Below are 24,857 nucleotides of genomic sequence, written 5' to 3' on the forward strand. Positions count from 1 at the left end.
CAGGTGGGCCAAATATATCATTCATACTATTTCCAATCATCTCATCCATGCCATAACTCCACTCATCCCATCCATCCCACTCATACCAATCATTTATCCCATATATATTATTGCACTCACCCCAGTTATCCATTAGTTTTTTTAAAAAAAAAACCAATTAATTAAAAAATGAATTAATTCACAGTAATTAAAATACTAATTAATTAAGAAACTCACCAATAATTTAGTTAAAAAATAAGTTAATTATTAAAACACAAATTGGGGAGTATAAGATCTAATAATTTAAGATAATATATATAAATATAGAATGGAATATAGGAAATTGGTCAATGGCAAAACAATGTTGAGATCTTAGATTATTAAGTTCTGGATTATTTAAAATTAATTAGGGTGTTCAAAAAAACCCGGGGGATTTGGCTTGGCAGAAAAAGTCTCCTCTTGATGCCAACTACCCTTCTTCCAGTTCCTTGTTGTTAGCCTTTGCCACCAGCCGACATTCCCAGGTCTCTTCTCTCTGTTCTCTGTCCGGCAAATGATATTGTTCGGTGTCCAAACACTCCTAGCACCACCTCGGCGTCGCCTCAACCTCATCCCCAGCCTCCTCACTCCTCTCATGGGTCTCTTTCTCAGTGGCAAAGCCAGCCCGGTCTCTTCACCTGACAGATCTTCTGACGTTGGGAGTCCCCACCTACCAGTGCACCAGCGTTCCTGGTTTGTCCGGAGGGTCCCGCTGTTTTTGGCTGCTTCAGGCAGCAACACCTCCAACCAGCAGCCTCTAAGTCTCCCGTTCTCTCAAATCATCCAGGGCGGCCGCCATGATTACTCAGCAATATCCCCGTTGCGAAAGTGATTAAACCAAACGCCACAGAGCAGGGGGCACCGGGGTCTTCGTAGACTGGATGCAAAGAAAAACTTTCTTCTGGGAGTTCGTGACCTCCTCTCTGTCCTCCCCAGTGTGGATGTACGAGAGGAGGCAGCAGGCAGCGTGTCGCAATGTTACAGATGACAGGCAGCTCAGTTTGGTGTCGTGGCCGCCATTTTCTGACGTCCAGCTGATTAAAGTACTGATTCCGGGGCGAAGAAAGAAACAGAAGAAAGGAGCAGAAAACAACACGGGGAACAGGAAGCGAGGGTTTTTTTTTGTTTGTTTGGTTTTTTTGTCCAGCGGCTGCTCACCTCACCAAACTATAGGGTCGCAGATGACAGGCGGCTCAGTTTCGTCTCTGTTTCGACTCACTGTCAGTTTCATCTCGCTGTCATGATCGCGGTCGCCATTTTCCGGAGCCCAGCTGATTATAGGCTCCAAACAAAAAAGACAGCGCAGAAAAGTGCAGAACAGCGTGGAGAGACAGAGAATGTGGATCTTCTTGGGCAGTAACTGCTCACCTCTCTGAACTATAAGTCCAGTGCTGAATAAAACCACAGTTCCCCTATATTTCTTGATGTTATCGCCATAGTCCTCAGATTGTCTACAGTTGACCTCTCCCCCTTTTTAATAGGTTTTTATACACCATGAACTGTAATTTTCTCCATTCAATTTGCTTAGTGACTTTTGTAACCAATCCCCAGACATTTTGATAAATCTTCAGAGAAAAATTTGCACTTTTAATACTGTGCCTTTAAATTTTCTCCTCACACACTCCCCAACTGTCACAGAAATTCCATCTACTGCAGTTAACACCACCAACTGCCACAGCTTTGCTGCTCCTCTTGGTTGTTGATGTTTCTTTTGCTCAGAAAACACTATTCCTTCTAGACAAATTTGACCCAATTCACTAGCTATTATCCTGATTTTATCCTGTTATAAGTTGGAGAATATTTTTTTAGCTTATTTCCTGTTTTTAATCTATTTTGACCTAGCGTTAGGACTAGCAATGAAACCTAAGTATCTACCCAGGTCGCCATCTTGTTTTCTCTATCTTTGGCATGTCTCTGAGCACTGAACACCTTGTACTTCTAGGCACAACAGGTAAGTTGTAGTTGTGGAATATGACACAACTCAAGGATAATGGGTCCCTGGTAGCTTCATGTTTGATTCTTCTCAAATCTTTGGCAGTGAATTGCATCTTTTGTTCTCAACATGTTTCTTGCAACCCTGTTGACTATTTGCAACAAAATGTTTGTTGGTTCTGTGATCACACCCCAATATCTTAGCAATTTCAACAGTGCTACATGCCTCTGAAAGACAGTTTTAACTTAGTTAAATCTCCTTTTGGTTCATTTTGCCTGAGGAAAAGAAGTGGCCTAATAATTATGCACTCCTTGATACAGGGCTTGGTCATCTTGGGCCATACTCTCCCTCATTACACAAATATACATCACCTGATATGCTTATATCAACTAAGCATTCACGTCTATACAGCTTGCAGTGGTGCAGTGGCCTAGAGGTGGAGCTGTTGCTTCCCAATCTATAAATTCAACCCTAGGTAGATGCAGATATTTCTCTCTCTAGGCACAATGAGAACATATCTACTAAACAAAACTCCACATTGGCAACAAGAAGGGCATCCAGTCATTAAACACTCTGCTAGCTCCATTCACTGCCCAGACTCCTCCCTGCAAGGGATTACAGGGGGCCATTAAAAGACGATGATTCATGTTTATATAGCCTAAAGGTGGAAAATATGCATAAAATTACAACATGATCAAAATACTTGCCTAAAAACAGTTCAGTGTGTGTGGATTTCCTTCATAAAAGGCAGATGGACTAAAAGGAAAAATACTGAAAATACAAGACCTTATACAGTACAGGAATACAGTGCATCAGTTGCGACCCTATTTGGACCGGGAGTCACTGCTCACAGTCACTCATGCCCTCATCACCTCGAGGCTCAACTACTGTAACGCTCTCTACATGGGGCTACCTTTGAAAAGTGTTTGGAAACTTCAGATCGTGCAGAATGCAGCTGCGAGAGCAATCATGGGCTTCTCTAAATATGCCCATGTCTCACCAACACTCCGCAGTCTGCATTGGTTGCCGATCAGTTTCCGGTCACAATTCAAAGTGTTGGTTATGACCTATAAAGCCCTTCATGGCACCGGACCAGATTACCTCAGGGACCGCCTTCTGCCGCATGAATCCCAGCGACCAGTTAGGTCCCACAGAGTGGGTCTTCTCCGGGTCCCGTCAACTAAACAATGTCACTTGGCGGGACCCAGGGGAAGAGCCTTCTCTGTGGCGGCACCGGCCCTCTGGAACCAACTCCCCCCAGAGATTAGAATTGCCCCCACCCTCCTTGCCTTTCGTAAGCTACTTAAAACCCACCTCTGCTGCCAGGCATGGGGGAATTAAGATCTCTTCTCCCCCTAGGCCATTACAATGGTATGCATGGTATGTTTGTATGTGTATTTGGTTTTGTATATTAAGGGGTTTTAATCTGCTTTTAGTATTGGATTATTATTGTATACTGTCTATGATTGCTGTTAGCCGCCCTGAGTTTTCGGAGAGGGGCGGCATATAAATCCAATAAAACTAAACTAAACTAATACACCTCAGGTGATTTGGAAAGACAAATAAGATAATAAATTGGGAAGAAATGGGTTTCTTTGCAAAAGCATTATTGGATTTGAGAGATTTTTCTCACCTCCTCCTTTCCCTTCTCTCTTTTTCTTTATTTCTTTGGTCCCAGTCTTGCCTATTATCGCACTACAACTCTTTTCCTGGCCACTTACCACTTCTGTTGTTTCCACTGCTACAGACCTTTCCTTCCTCCCTGCTCACCAGCCGACCAAAGAAACATTATTATAATACCATACCACTATAATAGGCATCCAGAAGCTGCAAATGTATTCACAGCTGCAGCCACTGACTCATTATAGTGGGGATTCTTTTGCCTGATATCCAACTTTGGGTCCAAACGAATGATGCCATTCTCGCTATGAAATAATCCAGGAGGTGGAAAGAAAGAAAGTGAGTGGAAAAATAGACCAACAGTACTGTATATCGCAGATTAAGATGGGAAAGAAAGAGAGAAAACTAAGCATCTCTGGGAATTTTGAAGGAATCATATGGCAATGCAAGCATTTATGAGACAGCAGCAACAAATCTGTCCCTATTTTTTTAAGCACTCAACTTTGTTCTTAAAAATTATTGTAGTACGTAAAACTATTTCAAAAATTACCATAATTTAGGCACATGGGAGTGTTATTATTAAAGTATTTTTAATAATATTAAATAATATTCCTGCTTTCCAAAGAAACTTTAAATAGGAGCAGCAATTTGCAGTTGTTGGAATTTGTTTGTTTGTATTGCTGCCTATTCATACATGGTGACTCAAAGTAGCTTATGGAATATAAAGTTTCATACAAAAACAATAAATCTAATAAATATGGGCAGCAAGAAGGAGCTGTATTAAATAAATACAGTAAAGTATTTAATGGCTCACTATAGAATTTGAATAAAATGTAATTGCAAAACTGTTCTTCTTTTTCATGAATCTCGTTCCATGCACTGAGAGGTGGCAACCCTGCTCTCTTACTCCCGTTTAAATTATATGAATGGGAGCTGCTGCCCAAAATAAAAAGGCGCAACTGGATATACTTTATAATCTTTGATGTCTGCAACATATTGGATTATAATCTTCTTTTTCATATTTGTATCATGGGATGCATATAGATGGGAGGTTGAACAATTAGCCTTGTGGTCCAACCAGAACAACCTTGAACTAAATACACTCAAAACTGTAGAAATAGTGGTGGATTTTAGAAGAAAACCACCTATACTTCCACCTCTCACAATACTAGACAACACAGTATCAACAGTAGAGCTGTTATGTCCTGAGAAGCAATTTTCATTCCAGTCCGCCCGGGAACTCAAGCAGATAAATTCTGATTGGCTCCTGAGTTAAAGCGTTCCCTATTTAAACTCCTGCCTTTGGCAGGACCTTGCTGATATTTGCTCGCTACAACCAATAAAGCGCTGAAATCACTAAACCGTCTCTTGCCTATTCAGTAGAAGGGTTTAAAAGGAGTCAAAAAGAGGGCTGTAAAAATACCTGTGGACCTCTCACATCCTGGACATAAATTGTTTTGACTTCTACCCTCAAAAAGACTCTATAGGGCACTGCACACCAGAACAACTAGACACAAGGATAGTTCTTTCCCGAATGCCATCACTCTGCTTAACAACTAATTTCCACAGTACTGTCAAATAATTTACTAAGACTGTATTATTATTATTATTCTCTTCCTTACTAGTATCAATCTCTTCCCATTTATTACTATAACCATGTTGCTTGTATCTTTCAATTATATTGTTTTTATTTGTTTTCTAGTACGATTTGATAGATTACTAGTAACCTTGACTATTACTAAGTGTTGTATCTTTTTATTATTGATGAATGTATTTTATTCTCCTTATGTACACTGAGACCATATACACCAAAGACAAATTCCTTGTACAGTATGTCCAATCACACTTGGCCAATAAAGTATTCTATTCTATTCTATTCTTTCATATACAGTGTTCCCTCGATTTTCGCAGGGGATGCGTTCCGAGACCGCCCGCGAAAGTTGAATTTCCGCGAAGTAGAGATGCAGAAGTAAATACGCCATTTTTGGCTATGGACAGTATCATAAGCCATCCCTTAACACTTTAAACCCCTAAATTACCACTTCCCATTCCCTTAACAACTATTTACTCACCATTATTACTGGTACTCAACATTGAATAAGACACTTAGTGATCCTGATATTTATAAACATAATTATTTATTAACAATATTTTTTTTGCTATTTATTTGCAAAAAATATTAGTTTGGCAATGACGTATGACGTCATCGGGTGGGAAAAACTGTGGTATAGAAAAAAAAACCTGCAACGTATCTTTTAATTAATATTTTTTTAAAAACCGTGGTGTAGGCTATTCACGAAGTTCGAACCCGCGAAAATTGAGGGAACACTGTATTTGGGATTATCGGTTGCTAAACATTAGGGGAATGTTCAAGGAAAGAACAGTATTGTAGCAGCATAATTATTGTTGGGAATCATTTTTTCCCCTATAGAAACTTGTTATTATATATTTTCACAGAAACTAAGCAGCAATATTGTTTTTTCTGTGGGAATGAACTTATTATTGTAAGGCATTATATGATGAGATTATAAGACATTCATATAATCACATAAAGGCAGCCCATAAACGTTGCTCTTTTATCCCCCTTTTTTCCTCATCATCTTGTCAGCAGTTCTTCAGATTTATTAAACGGGGCAGAAAAAAAGGCCCCTCATGGAAATACTTTATGAATAACAGTTTCATTTAAAATTTATAACCTTCTGCTTACAGTACATGGACTCTTCTTGCCAAAGAGACAGAATCTCCCATGTAAGAGTATAGTGAGTTTATAATGATGTCTAAAATTTCTTGCTTTGGCAGTTTCAGAGCTTCATCTCTCTCTTGAACCAGAAATGAAAGTGACACTGTATGTATGCATGGCTGCCTTCAAAACCAGCAGCCCCACATTTTCTGCTCTCATCTTCCCCATAAATGTGAGGAATCACAAAATATCAGCTATGTCAGCATTACATTGTGAGCCTCTCATTTCACTGACTGCTACTTATAAGGCAAGTAAAACCTGTAACCACTAAAAATGTAAAACCTCTAACTTTCCTTAGAAAAGCAGCTTAAAACTGTGATTTCAAATCTTTCTCTTTTTTTTTGCATGTCCTGTGTGAGCTTGTCATAATTATCTTTTTTCAAAGTATTGTTGTTTGCTGAGATCGTGATGCCTAAGTATTTGGTTTTTTTCACTATTTTTATATTAAGGGCTTGTTCCAGTATAGAATTTTGTTCTACTGTCATGTTTTTGGTTATAATTTGAGTTTTATCAAGGTTGATTTTAAGACCGGTTATTTCCCCAAATCTATGGATTTCACTCATTAAAATGTGGGCTGATTTGAGGGGGTCTTGAATTGTAAGTACTATATCGTCTGCGAAGGCTTGAGTTTTGAATTGTTCCTTTTTTATTTTAAGTCCAATTATTTGTTCATTGTTTCTTATATTTTTTAGAAATGTTTCAATAGCTAATATAAAAATTAAAGGTGCTAAAGGGCATCCCTGGCGTACTCCTCTCATTATTGCTATTTTTTCTGTAATGGCTTTGTTGAAAAGTATTTTTGCTGTTTGTTGGGAGTAAATAGATTTTATTAAGTTAGTAAAGTTATCTCCAAATTTCATGTGTTTGATTTGCATTATAAAATATTCCCAATAAAGGGAATCAAAGGCTTTTTTCAAGTCAATGAACATGAGTGCCGCTGATTTATCACGATTTTCGTTATAATATTCTATGGTGTTAAGTATAGTTCGGGTATTATTGCTTATATTTCTTTTTGGTAAAAATCCGTTTTGGTCCGGGTGTATGATATTGTTTAATATATTTTTGAAGCGTTCTGCAATTATGGATGAAAAGATTTTGTAGTCTGTGTTTAGTAATGAGATTGGCCGGTAGTTATCTAAGTATTTTTTGTCTTTGTTTACCTTTGGTATGATGGTAATGTAGGCTTCGGACCATGTTTTCAGAAGCTTGCCTTGTTGTAATGCCTGATTATATAAATTTAGCATTATTGGTTCTAGTATGTCCTGGTGATGCTTATAGAATTCTGAAGGAATACATACCGTCAGTTCCTGGTGTTTTGTTATTATGTTGTTTTGCAATAGCCAATTTAATTTCTGTAGAAGTAATATTTCTATTTAGTTTTTTTCTTTCTTCCTCTGTTATCTGAAATGTTTCATTTAGAACTAAGTATTTTTTTAATTGCAAGATTATCTGGTTTGTCTGAGTTGTATAGGTCCTGATAATATTGTTGTATTATGTCTTTCTTTTCCTCTGTGCTTGTTTTCAGTAAGCCCGAATTATCATAAAGAGATTCTATAATTTTGTCAGCTTTTTGTTGCGCCAGTTTAAAGGCCAACCATCGACCAGGTTTATTAGCGGATTCAAAATTTAGTTGTTTTAGGGTTTTATATTTAGCAGTAACTTGTTGTTGGGTTTCTAGGTTTATTTCATGTTTTATGGTTTTGATTTTAATTAGTGTTGCTGGGTCATCTGGATATTGCTGTAATGTTGTTTCTGCTTCTTGTAGTTTTATGTTAAGGTTGTTAAGTTTCTCTTTTTTTTGTTTGTTAGTGTAGGCTGAATAGGATATATATATTCCATGTATATAGGCTTTCATTGCATCCCAAACTACCTGTAAAGTTGTATCTCCTTCACAGTTAGTCATTATAAAAGGTGGCAATTCATTTTCTATTTTGGTTTTAAAATGTTCTTCATTTATGGTGGAATAGTTCATAGTCCATCTTTTGTATGTTATGGAGTCTTGATTATTGAGAGTTATGAGTATGGGGTTATGATCAGCCCATGTGGCAGGTAAGATTTTTATTTCTCTTGTTTGATTTATTATATAGGAATTGGACCAAGCCATATCTATGCGCGACCAGGATTTGTGTGGGTATGAGAAAAAAATGTATTGTGTATTTTCCAGGTGGTGTGTTCTCCATATATCTTTAAGGGCAAATTCATATGTTAAGTGATCAAATGTAGATGGGAGGATTTTTTGAGAACAGTGGTGTTTGCTAGTCTTGTGGTCTTTGTTTTTGTTGTGTATCGCATTGAAATCACCTATTATAATAAAGTTTGTTAAATTTAGTTCTAGAATTTTTTTATGTAATTGTGTGTAAAATGCTGGTTGATTAATAGTGGGTGCATATATTCCTATTATTGTTAATTGTTCGCTTTTTATCGTTATTTGTACTATTAAAATTTGGCCATCAGGTTCTTCATATATAAGTTTTGGTTTGTATTGACTTTTGACGTATATTGCTATTCCTCTCCTTTTAACTAATGCTGATGAGGTGAAAAGTTCGCCAAGACCTGGGAGTAATAAGGTCATGATGTCTTTTTTTACGATATGTGTTTCTTGTAGACATGTAATATGAAAATTATGGCTTAGGAGTTTGTGGAAAAAATTTTCTCTTTTTCTGACTGAGTTCAGTCCATTAGGGTCAATGATTGCATGGACACAAAACTTTGGATACACAGTAACACTCACGGAATGGGAAAAAATATACACAATTAAAACTGATTTCAATCATTTTTCTGTTGCACATATTGAATGTTTATGTGCAGACACCATTTTCTATGAAAAAAAACAAAAAAATGAACAGAAACTATGCAAAAGAATCTACTTCTCATAGAATAAATCAAAGGAGTGCTGTGAATAAAGGGTTTTTGATAAATTCTAGTACAGTGATACCTCGTCTTACAAACTTAATTGGTTCCCGGAGGAGGTTCATAAGGCGAAAAGTTTGTAAGACGAAACAATGTTTCCATAGGAAACAATGTAAAATCAATTAATGCGTGCAAGAAAAAAATGCAAAAATGGCGTTCCGCTGGGCGCTACTGCCCGGCTGTCACCTTTTGAAACAGCCGTGCGCTTCTCAGCGTTCTCCCAAATGCTGGACCCGGAAGTTCGGCAAAAGTTCGGGTTCGGGTCGCCGCCCAGAAGCCCCGCTGCCCGGCTGTTGCCTTTTGAAACAGCCGGGAGGCTTCTCGGCATCCCCCCGAACCCAAACGCTGAACCCAAACTTTTGCCGAACTTCGGGGTTCGGCATTCGGGAGAACACTGAGAAGCCCCCCCGGCTGTTTCAAAAGGCGACAACCAGGCAGCAGGGCTTCTCAGTGGCCTCCCAAACGCTGAACCTGGAAGTTCGGCAAAAGTTCAGGTTTGGGGTTCGGGAGGACACCGAGAAGCCCCCCGGCTGTTTCAAAAGGCAACAGCCGGGCGGCGGGGCTTCTTGGCGGCCACCCAAACCTCAACTTTTGCCGAACTTCCGGGTTCGGCGTTCAGGCGGCGGGTTCGTAAGGCACAAAAAGTTCATAAGAAGAGGCAAAAAATTTCCGAACCCCGGGTTCGTATCTTGGAAAGTTCATATGACGAGGGGTTCATATCACGAGGTACTACTGTATGTATATTTCATGGATCAAACATAACTTCCGCTCTTGGGAAAAACAAGAAACAAAATCTGTCTTATTTGTACTACACACTAATAAAATATTCCAACAAGAAGGTAATTCTAAATGGGTGAACACTAGCTTTTATTTCTAGCTAAATATTTTAAATTTTAAGGCCATAATCCTTAATAGGGATATGCATCCCATAGAAATTAGAATATGATGTTTATTTTCTTAATAATGGGTTCCTGTAACTTCATCCCAGAGTGCAGATGTAATGGCAGAGATCTAATGGCTCAAAATCTCAAATACCCAATAGAATTCTGGAAAAATAGGCCTACTAAAACAGATTGAAGTAAAATCCTGTTTCTCCTGCATGTTGCCCTAAGAAACACCCAGCCAAGCCACAGATTCAAAGTCTGAATCCATATTCATCCCAGCATGTAAAGGTTTTCTTCTCACTTCAGGCTTAGAAAAGGACTCTGTCTCTCTTGGTTAGTTCAGGCTAATTACATAGTACACCAAATATGTATCATACCAATTGATTTACTAGATATTACTTTCCTACATTATAAGTAATGCAAATCAGAGAACGTGCATTATATTCCCTCCATGTGCTACTTTCCCCACAATAACAACTCTGAGGTGGGTCAAGCAGATGGCTTTCATGCATAAATAAGAGTAAAACCAGTGATGGGCTCTTATGAGAATGGTCAGGAACACAGTTCCGGTAGCAAAATTTGGAGCTCCAGCCCAGAGCACCCAATTTGCACTGAAAGATGTTGAAACAAAATGCATAAGCCACGCCCACAGTGTGGTAGTAAAAATTTTGGTAGCCCATCACTGAGTAAAATTTATAATCTCCTGATTTCTAGGCCAGCACTTTAACTACTATCAACATACCATACTCCAATCCTATCATTCCTATAGTTTGCTTTTTCATACTGACCTGTGGCGTTTTTTTGTGTGCCAATCCTGTGCCTAATACCTTCTCCTGATGATCTCATTATCCTTGATTTTTTCCCCCTTTCTTAATGTGACTCATGTGTTCTATGGTATGTGAACTTTGTTCTTATCGTCCTGGTACAACAGTTTTTCTTCCCAGGGTCTAGCAGCTTTTTGCTTTGTAGCCATGTTTCCCTATTTATCATATGTTGCCAAAATTTCATTGTACTTAGAGGTAACTTAAATTATTTTTTAAAACATTTATTTTAAAATAAATGTTTTCACTGGTTATACTTAATATCTTACAGAAGGGCTTGAGAATAGTTCCAGAACAACAGTATAATTTACAGCATTAGAAATATGGAGTTGTTATCATCCCATTACCAAGAAGTTCATATTCATATACATGTTCCTTATTGCTAAGTATAGATTCAATTAGTTTTGCATTGGATGAGAATCATATACAAGTGGGGGGGGGGAGATTCCACAAAGCTACCCCAAAACTCCAACTATTTTAATATCTTTTAATTATGATCTCAATTCGTGAGTAACCAAGTTATTATTAGATTTATTTCCCTTACCTATTTAACATGTTAGATTGGTAGATCCTCTTGTCTTGTGTATTGTAGCAGCTACTCTTGGGCTCGGGAATAAAGCTATGTTCAGACAGCATATCAGAGGCAGCCGTGGTTATTATGGCTATTCCATCTTTCACTCTGTCACGAAGACCATAGTCCCACTCATCGTATGACACAGAGATGAGTCCAGGGGGAAATTCAGACGGAACTGTGTCTGTATCTCCAGCCACCAAACTGGGCACAATCCATGTGTAATCATACCCAGTCAGACCAACCGAGTTAGCCACCTCAAAGATATAAGTGGCCTCTTCCTTAGTACAATACAGTAACATGACAGGACTCTGGAGTTTCTTGAGTTGATTCTGGATCTTTGAATCGCCATCATCCAGAGACATGTCCAGCAAGAGGACTTCTTCTAGCTCCCAGCCAACAAAGCTGTTCTCAATAGTGCTACGGACCTTGTTGACAAAATCTTGGTAGCCAGGAAAGTAGGTAGTGACAATGGAGAAAATATACCAGTCATATTCTTCCATGATGTTCAGCATAACAGAAGCCTGTTGTTCTATCGATGGGCCAAACTGGAAGAACATGGATGATTCATCCTATTAGAGGAGAAAAAAGGAGGAAGAAAAGTCAAAAAGAGAACATAATTTAAAAATTGCTTTCTTTCACTGAGATACACAGAGAAGAGAGACTCTAATGTGCTGATTTGCTTTGCATTTAAAACATGGCATGATTGCATATAATTATGCATGCACACAATCATAAATTTTTAATTTTATAAATTATTTTTAAAACCTGCAATCATATTGGAAAAGATACAATAAATCTTGATACAATGGCTTCTCTGAAAGCATGCCAACTTCTCTTACTCAAGTTCTGCTCAACAAGTATTAAAAAGTATCTAATATAGAACCACACACACACACACACACACACACACACACACACACAAACTCCCCCCTTTCCTTCTACTTGGAAAGAAAGCAGCAACAAATCTAGGGGAATGACTGTCTTTCACATTTTGTTTAATCTAAAGTCCATGTTAATGGTTATAACAAATTATGGGGATCATATTCTAGATCTTTGTTATTTGTTATAACAAATAGAACAATTTATTTTGCATGTTTTCAAAGCTGATGTATATTCCTCCTCAAACTCACAAGCTGCTATTGAAGAATGAATGGAGAGCCATATCCAGATATTTACTAAATAGAAAATATTCTAACTATGAAGCATATAGGCTAAATATTAAACATATCAGGATTTTTTTCCTTAATAAGAATTAATTTGTGTGTGTGTACATACTTATACACACTTATAATACATACTTATACTTATATATGTATATATACACACTCATACATACATTCATTCATACATACATACATACATACATAATGTAGTATGAAATTAATGTAAACTTAGACAATCTGTTCTAATATTCCAGAGTCAGTGAAAACATCCAAGCATATTCCTTGAAGTAGTAAAAACTCTATACTGTAGTCTACATTTCCTTTAATTTTTCCTCTGGTTTGAGCAGCCTCAGGTTGCCTTTGTATTCTCTCATATCAAGTGAGAATAGTCAAAAGAAATAGTGATAATTTAGCAATCAACTAATTAATCATACCGAGGCTAGAATGCTACAGAAAAAGACAGAATATTTCAAGGGAACCTCGTGGATAAGTTAAAAAAAAGAACATGGGAAGAAGGGATAGATCGGGTGCTGGCTCCACCCCTTCCCGGTTTAGCGAAGGGGGAAAAGTCCTGATACGTTATGTGATGACACCATGACAACGCGGGTTTGACACCCCTGGGGTAGATGAAGAAGGTAGAAAAGAAACAGTCATTTGGCTTCTTCTATTGCCAGTCTTCAAAGAAAAAGATAGCAAAATATTTGAGAGCTGGCTGCTGGGTAGTTATATCTTATGATGTTAAGTAGCATAAAAATAAACGAGAGTGCCAATAAAAGTTCACCATTTTCTTTTTTTCCCTCCCATCTGGAAAACTGGAAAAATCTTCACCCTACCCAAATTATAAGCCATTCAAGGTTTGTTGATGATGGACAGACCGTATGTTAAACCAGCAAGAAACTAAATGGGATGAAAAAAAAATTCCAAGTTTTGTAAAAGAAACCCAACTTTCAATTTAGAACATCATTCCAAATGCTTTAAACTATTATTTGTGGAATGGGGATGCTAAATGAAGTACTTAGAAAACCACTTCATCTCATCTATCCATTATTTGTACAAAAAGAAAAATAAATCACCATTACCAAGCTTACATTACAGGGTAAAGAATGAAACCACATTGACTGTGAAGATAGATTTGTTAGCAAAATATGTTGCTACTAAAAGTTGTTTTACAAACCACATATCTCATTAGTGTGTTTATAGTTTATTCCTATAGTAATAGTTTGAATCACTAGATATATTTTTTTTTGCATTTATTAGATTTATTGAAACATCAACAGAGTGGCTAAATTTTAAAACTTGGAATTAATACAAAATTTATAGTGATATGCTAAGCAATTTTTGATTCAATAATTATAACCATTTGGCACTAATTCAATATAACTGCCAGCTTTATGATTTAACTGAAGTTATATACAGATTAACAGAGTTGGAAGGGACCTTATAGGTCATCTAGTCTAACCCTCTGCCCAAGCAGGAGACCCATTTCTGACAGATAACAGTCCAGCCACTTTTTGAAAGCCTCTAGTGATGAAGCTCTCACAACTTCTGGAGGCAAGCTGTTCCAATGGTTGATTGTTTTCACTGTCAGAAAATTCCTATTTCTAGGTTGAATCTCTCCTTAATCAGTTTCCATCCATTATTCCTTGCCTGGCCTTTAGGTGCTTTGGAAAACAGGTTCATTTCTTCCTCTCTATGACTGCCCCTCAAATATTGGAACACTACTGTCACGTTTCCCCTAGTCCTTCTCTTCACTAGATTAGCCATGCGCAGTTCCTGCAACTGTTCGCCATATGTTTTAGCCTCCAGCCCCCTAATAATCTTTGTTGCTCTTCTCTGCATCTTTCTAGAGTCTCAACATCTCTTTTATAGAAAAAGCAGGACTGCAAATTGTTTGTTTGTTTGTTTGTTTGTTTGTCCAATACACAAATACATAGGAAGAAAATAAACATGAAGTAATATATATAAGGATAAAAGTGAAAATAGAAGAGAAGATATATGAAAGGAAGAAAATATATATGATATATGAGAAAAAGGAAAGACAATTGGACAGGGGACGAAAGGCACACTAGTGCACTTATGTACGCCCCTTACTGGCCTCTTAGGAACCTGGAGAGGTCAATCATGGATAGTCTAAGGGAGAAATGTTGGGGTTTAGGGGTTGACACTATTGAGTCTGGTAATGAGTTCCACGCTTCGACAACTGGATTGTTCAAGTCATATTTTTTACAGTCAAGTTTGGAGCGGTTCGTATTAAGTTTGAATCTGTTGCATGCTCTTGTGTTGCTGCGGTTGAAGCTGAAGTAGTCATTGACCGGTAGGACGTTGCAGCATATGATCTTGTGGGCAATACTTAAATCACCGTAGTTTAATTTCAAGATGTCAGAAAACACACAAAACCAATGTGAGTTGGAAACATGGATGTTTTGATAGAAAAATGTTGGAAAATTATTGCATCTAATAAGATTATGAGTTTGTTTGATCTCCCTGGTAGCAAGCATTTGTTTCTTTATTAATTTAATTTATTAATTTGAAAATGTTAGATCAATGTTTCTGTATTCATTCACAGAAAGCTTCAATTATTCTCAATAACAGGAATAGTAAAACTTGGGAGGGAAAATTCTGCCCCTTGTGCATACTATGATTGTTTATTGGTTGCTGTTTCAGAAGGATGTCATCACTGCCACTAAACTGACAAATCCATTATAAACTCCTACCCAATTTTTGCGATGTGTTAGAAGCTGCACAGCAGAAATTAGAGGAAGTGTTATAGGATGGATATCAACATCTTAGTTTTACTATGTACAGTATGTACATATTCTGATAAATCCCCAAGAATATCCAGTGACATTAGTGCTACCAATTAGCATTATTTTACATTTTCATTATCTATCATTAAAATAGTGAATATAAGAATCTTAATATAATTGTCCTTTGATTTTGAAATTATAGTTCTTGAAATCTTCTTTCATTGAAATACAGAAGAATACATAAATACACAAATACTGTACATTGAGCTACATGTAAGAAATGTTGGGGGCAAAACCACAGGAAAAGTAGTTCTATTTTAGAGTTTCTGCAGTTTTGACTGTTATAATATCATCAAGAAGTTACTTCAGTTCAAACAGAAGAGCTAGAATTGTTCAAACCAATCTATATTAGTACCTGGCAGTATTCTTTAACAAAATCAGCAAAATCAGCTATTACAAAAATGAGATGTACTAAAGTAAAATATTACATTGCAAAGAAAAGTGCTTTTCCAGAAATTAAACTGAACAAAAATCCTAATACGTCATTATGCTAAATTAGCCATAAAAACATGTTGAGGACCCCAAATGCTTTGAAACTTATCAGAATTTTGCCTTCTTTTCAGTTACAACAGCCATTAAAAATTAAGATACAGTATATAAAAAGCTATAGCTCAACAGCAGTCATTCAAGATTAGATTAGGCTTTATAGTAAATGCTAGGAAAAATAATATAAGCTATAATTAGCATCTATTTATTTATTTATTCAAAGAAAATTATGCCGCCCTTCTCCTTAGATTCAGGGCGGCTTACAACATGTTAGCAATAGCACTTTTTAACAGAGCCAGTATATTACACATTACCCTAGGGGGAGAATCACTGCCCCCCTCAGAGAAGGTTCGCAACTTGGGCGTCCTCCTCGACCCACAGTTCACATTAGAGAAACATCTTTCAGCTTTGGCGAGGGGGGCGTTTGCCCAGGTTTGCCTTGTGCACCAGTTGCGACCCTACTTGGACTGGGAGTCACTGCTCACAGTCGCTCATGCCCTCATCACCTCGAAACTCGACTACTGTAACGCTCTCTACATGGGGCTACCTTTTAAAAATGTTCGGAAACTTCAGATCATGCAGAATGCAGCTGCGAGAGCAATCATGGGCTTTCCCAAATATGCCCATGTTACACCAACACTCCACAGTCTGCATTGGTTGCTGATCAGTTTCCGATCACAATTCAAAGTGTTGGTTATGACCTATAAAGCCCTTCATGGCACCGGACCAGATTATCTCAGGGACCACCTTCTGCTGCACGAATCCCAGCAACTAGTTAGGTCCCACAGAGTGGATCTTGTCCGGGTCCTGTCAACTAAAGAATGTCGCTTGGCGGGCCCCAGGGGAAGAGCCTTCTCTGTGGCGGCCCCGGCCCTCTGGAACCAACTCCCCCCAAAGATTACAATTGCCCCCATTCTCCTTGCCTTTCGTAAGCTGCTTAAAACCCACCTCTGCCGTCAGGCATGGGGGAATTGAGACCCTCTTACCCCTAGGCCTTTACAATTCTATGCATGGTATGTATGTATATAAACATAAACTTTCAGTACAATCTACAAGGCAACTAATTCTTCAAAAGACTACATTGATTTTCAATAATTCCACTTGTAACACACAAATACTATAGAATAGATTGAATAGTCAGAACCCTGAAACAACTCCCAATTTTAAAAACATCTATTTTGTAGATGGGAGAAAGGTCCAGACACTGTCATTCTAATATACTTCTAAGATACTTCTAAAAGGGATTCCAACATTACTGACCTAATCTTACCAGAAATAATTTGAAGTTATATTTCAGTGAACTGTGTAGTACTATATTATTTATAAAGCTAAATATACTATACCTATTTCACTACTGCATTTTTGTTTTTGCTATATGCTGTGTTATAAATAAATTAACACTCTCCAGCAGTGAAATTAAGGAGCTCATTCATAGTTATATGGTGTATTGATAGATGTAATGCTGCATATGTTTCTCGCTATATGTTTTGCCCTTGATCTGTATTATATGCTCTCAGCTATTGCTAACGATTCAACTCTAATTTACTGCAACCCTAATTGTTTCAAATCTACTGTTTGAAAGAGATTAGAATTTTAAAATACTTGAAAGAAAAAGACTTCTGCTGTTTTCAAAATCAATGTTCTTGATATTCAATGAAAAAGAACATGAAATTTAAGAGGAAAAATAGCAAAAAAGAAAAAAAAATCATGTTAATTTTCACTGAAGTTAGACTTGACCAATAAATTCACTGTTGCATTTAATATGGAATTTAAATGTGAAATATTGTATATAATGTTTGAAAATGTTAACTCTAGCTATCGAATTGCAGACTGAAAATATTTTAAAAGAATATGATATACAAAATTAAGTGCCATTATTCATTATATTTAGCTGAAGCATTTTTCAATGGATTCCACCTTTTATTTTCTTTATTTATTTTAATTAATTAATTTATTTATTTATTCATAGGAAGAAAATACAGTACATAGGAAGAAAAATAGACATGTAGTAATATATATAAGGGTAAAGTGAACCTAGAGGAGAGGATATATGAAAGAAAGAAAATATATATGATAAGTGAGAGAAAGGAAAGACAATTGGACAGGGGACGAAAGGCACACCTGCCCCTTACTGGCCTCTTAGGAACCTGGAGAGGTCAATCGTGGAGAGTCTAAGGGAGAAATGTTGGGGGTTAGGGGTTGACACAATTGAGTCCGGTAATGAGTTCCACGCTTTGATAACTCGATTGTTGAAATCATATTTTTTACAGTCAAGTTTGGAGCGGTTTGTATTAAGTTTGAATCTGTTGCGTGCTCTTGTGTTGTTGCGGTAGAAGCTGAAGTAGTCATTGACCGGTAGGACGTTGCAGCATATGATCTTGTGGGCAATACTCAAATTGTGTTTTAGGCGCCATAGTTCTAGGCTTTTTAGTTCTTTTGAAATCAATTGTAAATTAATTGATTGCATTCCAACATAAATCCTATATGATCTAAAACAGGCAGATAAACTTTATGTGTTCTTTGACCAGCATGAGCCCTAATGTAGCTCTTTTTTATAGAGAGAGCCTGACCTTGGAGAAGGAATCTCTCTTTCACACAAATAAACAAGCAAACAAACAATTTGGATTTTGACATACAACTTCACACATCAGAAGGAAATCCCAAAGAAACTATGAATAAAATATTAGACGGTCACTACTGTTTAAATAGAAATTGAAAGAAGCTGGGCTTTTTCAAGAACAAATAAAACAGTCTATAGAGTACTGTATAGGCATTTTAACTATAAGGTGAAAATTAGGATATGAAACTTCTAAGCGTTAGATCCTGTTCATCTTCCAAGATGTGCCAAACGTCCCTGAACAGCCCAGCTGGGAAGCCATAGAAGGAAAGCCAGCTGCCACAGTCCAAGGGTTGCTCCCTTCTCCCCCTTGACAATTAAAAGAAGTGGTTTGATCAGTGACACCCCAGAGTTAAAATGCTCGCTGATGTAACCTATGATTAATTCCCACTCAGCCAACAATGAAGCCAATGTATTGGAAAATTATATAAGCCAAATTATATATTAAGGGTAGTTTCTAAGTATAGCATGTAGATAAACCAAAATAACTGTAAAAACCTCCCACCAAATTTTTTACCCAGTCCCAACAGTTTATAACTTTATGCTCAAAAAATCCCTGCTCGAGAAGTATATGCTGCTGAAAGCTGGCCAGATTGCCCTATGAAGAAGTCATCATTCCTTCTTAACTGGCTTAATTTTTTTTTAAAAAAAAAGACTAGATGGGATGCCTTTGATCCTTTCCCACCTCTTTCTCCCCTATTTCCAATATCAGGCTGCAATACGAAGGAAATACTGTACTGACAAGTTGGAATTTGAGACCTATGGGAAGTGGAGGGAGAGAATTCTTGACCTAATTTTAGATACAAAAAAATTCTCTTGATACGCAATCAAAATATCGAGATGTTTTTCACTTCAATGGCTTTCAAAATACAAACGTCATTATAATTATAGAAAACGCAAGATTTATGTAATGCGGATTCAGTTCAGATGTGTACATTATAACATACACATTTAAATAGGTTTAAATTTAAGGTGGTGGTTGTGGGTAAAATGGGAGAAAGGAGCACTAGTTCTGTTTGTTGCCTTCTAAAGTAATAAAAGTAGGACGATATATATAATAATTAAGTAAATGTATACAGTCCAAACCTAATACAATGGCATTAATACATTTTTTTTTCAGATGCAGAACAATGGCCAGAGATAAACCGTTTCCTCGTCACTACCTACTAGCATCCAGTCAACGATTAAGCTCATAGTTACACCTTGTGTGTTGCTCCCTGCTACAAGCATCATATTTCCTATTGCTGATGCTTCCGAAGAACAGCAAGATACTTCACAGATTCCTCAAAAGTCTGAAGCAGAATCACTGCCTTATCTTCTCCCTTCTTAATATAAAAAGCTCTCTCCTTCTGAATTTTTAATCAGCATTCTTAACTCATAGGAGTTGAGAAAGTTGTGGATCCAAATTATACAGTGTATTAGCCAAGTCAAATAGATTATTACCCTGAAAAATCTGTTGTGAAATGATTACTGCTAGCATAGCAAATATCCTGCTTTGTTCCAATAATTATTCTCCTTTGCAGATTACAAAAAAATCTACATGAAGTCAGTGGGGAATGGTCAGAAAGAGTTTTGGTTAAAGATGTCAAGAATATACATATAATACTTGGCTGGTGGCTTTTTAAAATTGTTTTTATTAAGTAATTTTAAAATCACATATATAACACACAAATATTAAAAAGGTAAACATATATGTACATGAATACATAAAAAACAATTACAGATCAATACAAAGGACAGAACCAACCTAACAATTTCCATAACTCAACAAGTCACAAAATCTACCATTTATTCTTCACTAAGCAGTCAAATCTATCATTGTGTTTCTATATATCGCTATTACTCTCCTCTTATTTAAAGAGAAAAAAAGACACCCAAAAACTTCTTATATTCCTTAGTTCTAAGGGTTTTTAAAATCTGTGTTTCACTTAATTGCCTATTCTTTTATTTCTACATATCTCATGCAACTTACATCTTTTGGTTTTTATGATTCAACTACTCAAATAGGTTATCCCAAATTTTATAAAAGTCAGTTTCCTCCTTGTCGCTGGGATTCACGCGGCAGAAGGTGGTCCCGCAGGTATTCTGGCCCGATGCCATGTAGGGCTTTATGGTGGTACATGCCCAGTTCTTTTTTACACTTCCAACATTTTGGTGGTAACTTGGGAGAGGCTTTTGCCAATCTTGTCAGAGATAGATGGCATCTATCTTTACTGTAACATTGGGTGAATGTAAGATGTGATAGACATGAAGCAAATGGCAAGTGGATGGGTATCCACTTTATTATGAGAGTATATAAAGAGTGATTTAATTCAGGCCAAGGAGGAGCTGATCTCTGAGTGCTAGTAATCTTGTAACTAAAGACGGTATAATAAATATTATCAAGTATTTTTTTTCCCCAGCTAAAAGGGTTAGACTGTAGGGAACATGTCCAAGAACTATTTTCCAGTGCTACAGAAACTGGGAGCAGAAATATTGGGTAAAAGCTGCAGCTACCAGATTTCAGTTAAATAAAAGAATTAACTTCCTGATTGCAGTCAGTGAAACAGTGAACAAGAGGTCGCAGGTTTTCCATCTCTGGAGGTTTTTAAGAAGAGGCTGGAGAGCTACTTCATAGACAGTTTAATTGGTTTTCTTGGACATTGCCAAATGTTTAACTACTAGATGAGCCTTCTGGACTTCTCCAACAATTCTACGGTTCTCTGAGCTACGAAAATAAAATCCACAGTAGATATACCAAGGCTGGGCAAAGCATTTGAAAGAGAAGAATGAAGCAGCCCTCTTCAAAGAGCTAAAACAACTATTTCTTTTGTGAAGTTTGCACAGCTGCTGCAGAAGCTATTCTACTGTTGCACTGGCCCATATCTCAAGCCTCAGGTGTGATTTTTTTTTTAAAGGTTTTTTTGTATTTCAATACTGTCCTGTAAGACATTTAGCTGCCCGCTACCCATGTAATAACTCTTGTCAGTTCATTTACCTATAAACATATTTTCTAGAGGTCTCTGGTCATCAGCGTAGAAAGGTTTAGTGCCCTGTAGAACCTCTTCAAGTGGAACTTTTACTTCATACAGAGTGCAGCAGCTATTTTTCAAAAGGAGGCAAAGAATGCAGTTTTGCTTGATTTATTGATCAGTAATTCCCTTTAGCTTGTTTTTCAGACAGACTTACCATCTATCAGTAATAATAGCCAGGCTACAAAACATGCAAACCTGGATGTATGCACGTATGACAGAACAGGAGGACACCTAGACTGCATATACCTGATTTGTTTGGGACAGTAACACCCCATCCAGACCCAGAGATGGGACATCCTTGTCTCCAAGGGTCTAAATTCCTACAGCCACTTTGTCTTGTTAAACTTGAGTCAGTCTAGTCCACCCCATCCAGTCCCCAACTGCCCCTAGACACTGGGATAGGACATCCACTGCATCACTCAAATGATGGGTAGAGAAATAGACCTGGGGGTCATTCACATACTGAGAGAACAGAGCTCTTAATGCAACCCACAAATTAGGGCCCTTGGGCTAGATCTCTCTCCCTCAATCAACACCAACTGGAACTGACCCTATATGAAGAAGGAGAACCAACATAATACAATGCTGCCCACCTCCAGTTCCTGAAGCCGCCCCATAAGGATGCCATGATTGATGGAGCCGAGGTGGCCCAGTGGGTAGAATGCAGTACTGCAGGCCACTAAAGCTGACTGTAGAGCTGTAGGTCAGCAATTCAAATCTCATCACCGGCTCAAGGTTGACTCAGCCTTCCATCCTTCCTAGGTGGGTAAAATGAGGACCCAGATTGTGGGGGCAATTTGTTGGCTCTGTTAAAAGGTACTGTTGCTAACATGCTGTTATGCCCTTTGTTAAAAGAGCACTATAAATAAATGTTTATTATGGTACTGAATGCTGCCGAGAAATCAAAAAGACCCAGGATGGATACATTATCTCCATTCCATTCCTGCCTGAGGTCATCCATGACTGGGATCAATACCAACTCAGTCTGAATCCTGACTGAAAAAGGGTGTAAATACTCTGCTTCACCCAGAGTTCCCTTGAAAATGTCCAAAGATACTTCACAAGAAGAGCCCTTCACTCCTCCACTCAAAATAGAATACCCTATGAGACTAGACTTTCAATCCTAGGCCTAGAAAGTTTAGAACTAAGACGCCTTAAACAAGATCTAAGTATTGCCCACAAGATCATATGCTGCAATGTCCTGCCTGTCGGCGACTACTTCAGCTTCAACCACAACAACACAAGAGCACACAACAGATTTAAACTTAATATTAACCGCTCCAAACTTGACTGTAAAAAATATGACTTCAGTAACCGAGTTGTCGAAGCGTGGAACTCATTACCAGACTCCATAGTGTCATCCCCAAACCCCCAACACTTTACCCTTAGATTATCTACGGTTGACCTATCCAGATTCCTAAGAGGTCAGTAAGGGGCGAGTACAAGTGCACTAGAGTGCCTTCCGTCCCCTGTCCTATTGCTCTCCTATATCTCCTATACCTTTCTTCTATTCCTATATCTCTTCTTCTATTCTTTCATTGATATGTTCTATTCCTATACCTTCTTTTCTATTATTTCTTAGATATATTTTACTATGAGTATTTCCTCTATAACCTTCATCATGTATTTTACTATGTGTATATAGATATATACCCACTAAAACCCTCATTGTGTATTGGACAAAATAAATAAATAAATATAATAAATAAATAAGGTGCCATGTGACCATTCTCTCCACACCTTCCATAGAAAGGAGAGATTGGACAAGAAACTGTCCAGGCTAACTGGGCCAAGTAAAGTTCCTTTAAAGAAGAGGTGCACCATTCCCTCTCTCCTTCGTCGCCAATGAAAAATACTGAGGCTCTAGTCAGTTTCAAGCAGCTTTTATTCTTGGCATAGTAGAAACAAAGTTGCTATGCGAGCTCTAACCCAGGCGCAAACTGAAACAGTATCGACTCTTCCGCTTTTATACATTGTTTCTTCCCGCTCAAAGTAACTGACGCTTATTTGAATTTCCCGGGCATTTTAAACCAATCACTATTCAACATTTTATGACTCAACTATTTACATCATGGTAATGAATATTCAACAGATTCCCTCACATTTCTCTTCCCATGAGGCTTTAATTAGGCAGGAGGAGCACAGGCTTAACACACAAGTTGCCGATCTATGTAGCAGCTGAGAGAGCCCTTTCCACTTGCTCAGGTTCAACAGGGTCAATTTGTTCCTGGTTGGCTTGCAAACCTTAGTTCCCATCACTTCCATAGATTCTGCTCCAAGATTGGAGCCTAAAATTGAGCAAATGCAACAGATTTTATGTGCCAGATGTGCAACAGCATATTCTTCACAGCAACTCTTTAAGCAGACTTCAGTTTTACTCCCTTCAAAGAAGGACTGAGTCACCCAGACGAAACTGCTGGACAGCTATCAGCAGATACAATAAGGGCAGAGAAATAATCATGTTTCATCACTCTTATCACCATGAGGAGGGCCTTAATAGCTTGTGTCCAATTGTCATCAGCAATGCTTTAGGCATCACTTAGCCTGTTTAAGTTCCCTTAATTCTATTGTGTACCATAGGGAACATCAGAAACAGAGAGACCTTTCAGGCACAATCTGTTCTACAGCCACTTGTTATTGCATGGCTTCGTCTGGACCGAATAACAGGCTTTCCAGAATACGTTCCCTCTGGAACTCAATAGGGTCCATTAGTCACCTTGGATTGAGCACGGTGGTTCATGTGGTCAGAATGCTAGGTGGACAATCTGCAACTGTGCACTTGTTAGACCCAAGTGCTGCTGCGTAGCAGGTGAGTTCCCATCATTTGCTCCTGCAGACCTAGCAGTTTGAAACTGTGCAAATGCAAGTAGATAAATAGGTACCAATTTGGTGGGTTCATTTACAGGGACATGCAAGGAAACCCCAACTAGGTGTCCTCTGGGCAACAGGGATGTCACCAGTTAAGCTTTTCAATCTGGCAGTGCCTTGCTTTCTGACACAAACACAACAAAATGACAGTCGCTTATTTATTTATTGGATTTGTATGCCGCCCCTCTCCGCAGACTCGCTTGGGGCAAGACAGTCCAATAGGTGCAGGATTTCTGTGGAGGAGGATGGCTTCCAACAAAATGGAGTTTCCCCAGTGAATAGACTGTCCATGGCAGTGGAGAAATCAAAATCTCTCCCAATTCCATTGCTCCATCAGAAAAATCAGAACAGGTTATTATTGCTACTATGAGATGGGTCCTGGATACTTGGGCCAAACTCATG

At 37.9% G+C, this 24,857-nt stretch overlaps 1 protein-coding gene across 1 annotated transcript in view; it reads right to left on the minus strand.

Annotated features, from left to right (window-relative positions):
• The window catches only part of GRIN2B (glutamate ionotropic receptor NMDA type subunit 2B), a 404,998-nt gene that overhangs the window by 203,052 nt on the left and 177,089 nt on the right, over positions 1-24,857 (minus strand). The window contains exon 3 of the mRNA XM_070755979.1: positions 11,471-12,069. Coding sequence (XP_070612080.1) covers positions 11,471-12,069 — 599 coding nt within the window. The remainder of the gene's footprint in view (positions 1-11,470; positions 12,070-24,857) is intronic.

This window comes from Erythrolamprus reginae, chromosome 6 (genome assembly GCF_031021105.1).
Source record: "Erythrolamprus reginae isolate rEryReg1 chromosome 6, rEryReg1.hap1, whole genome shotgun sequence".
Lineage (NCBI taxonomy): Eukaryota > Metazoa > Chordata > Lepidosauria > Squamata > Dipsadidae > Erythrolamprus > Erythrolamprus reginae.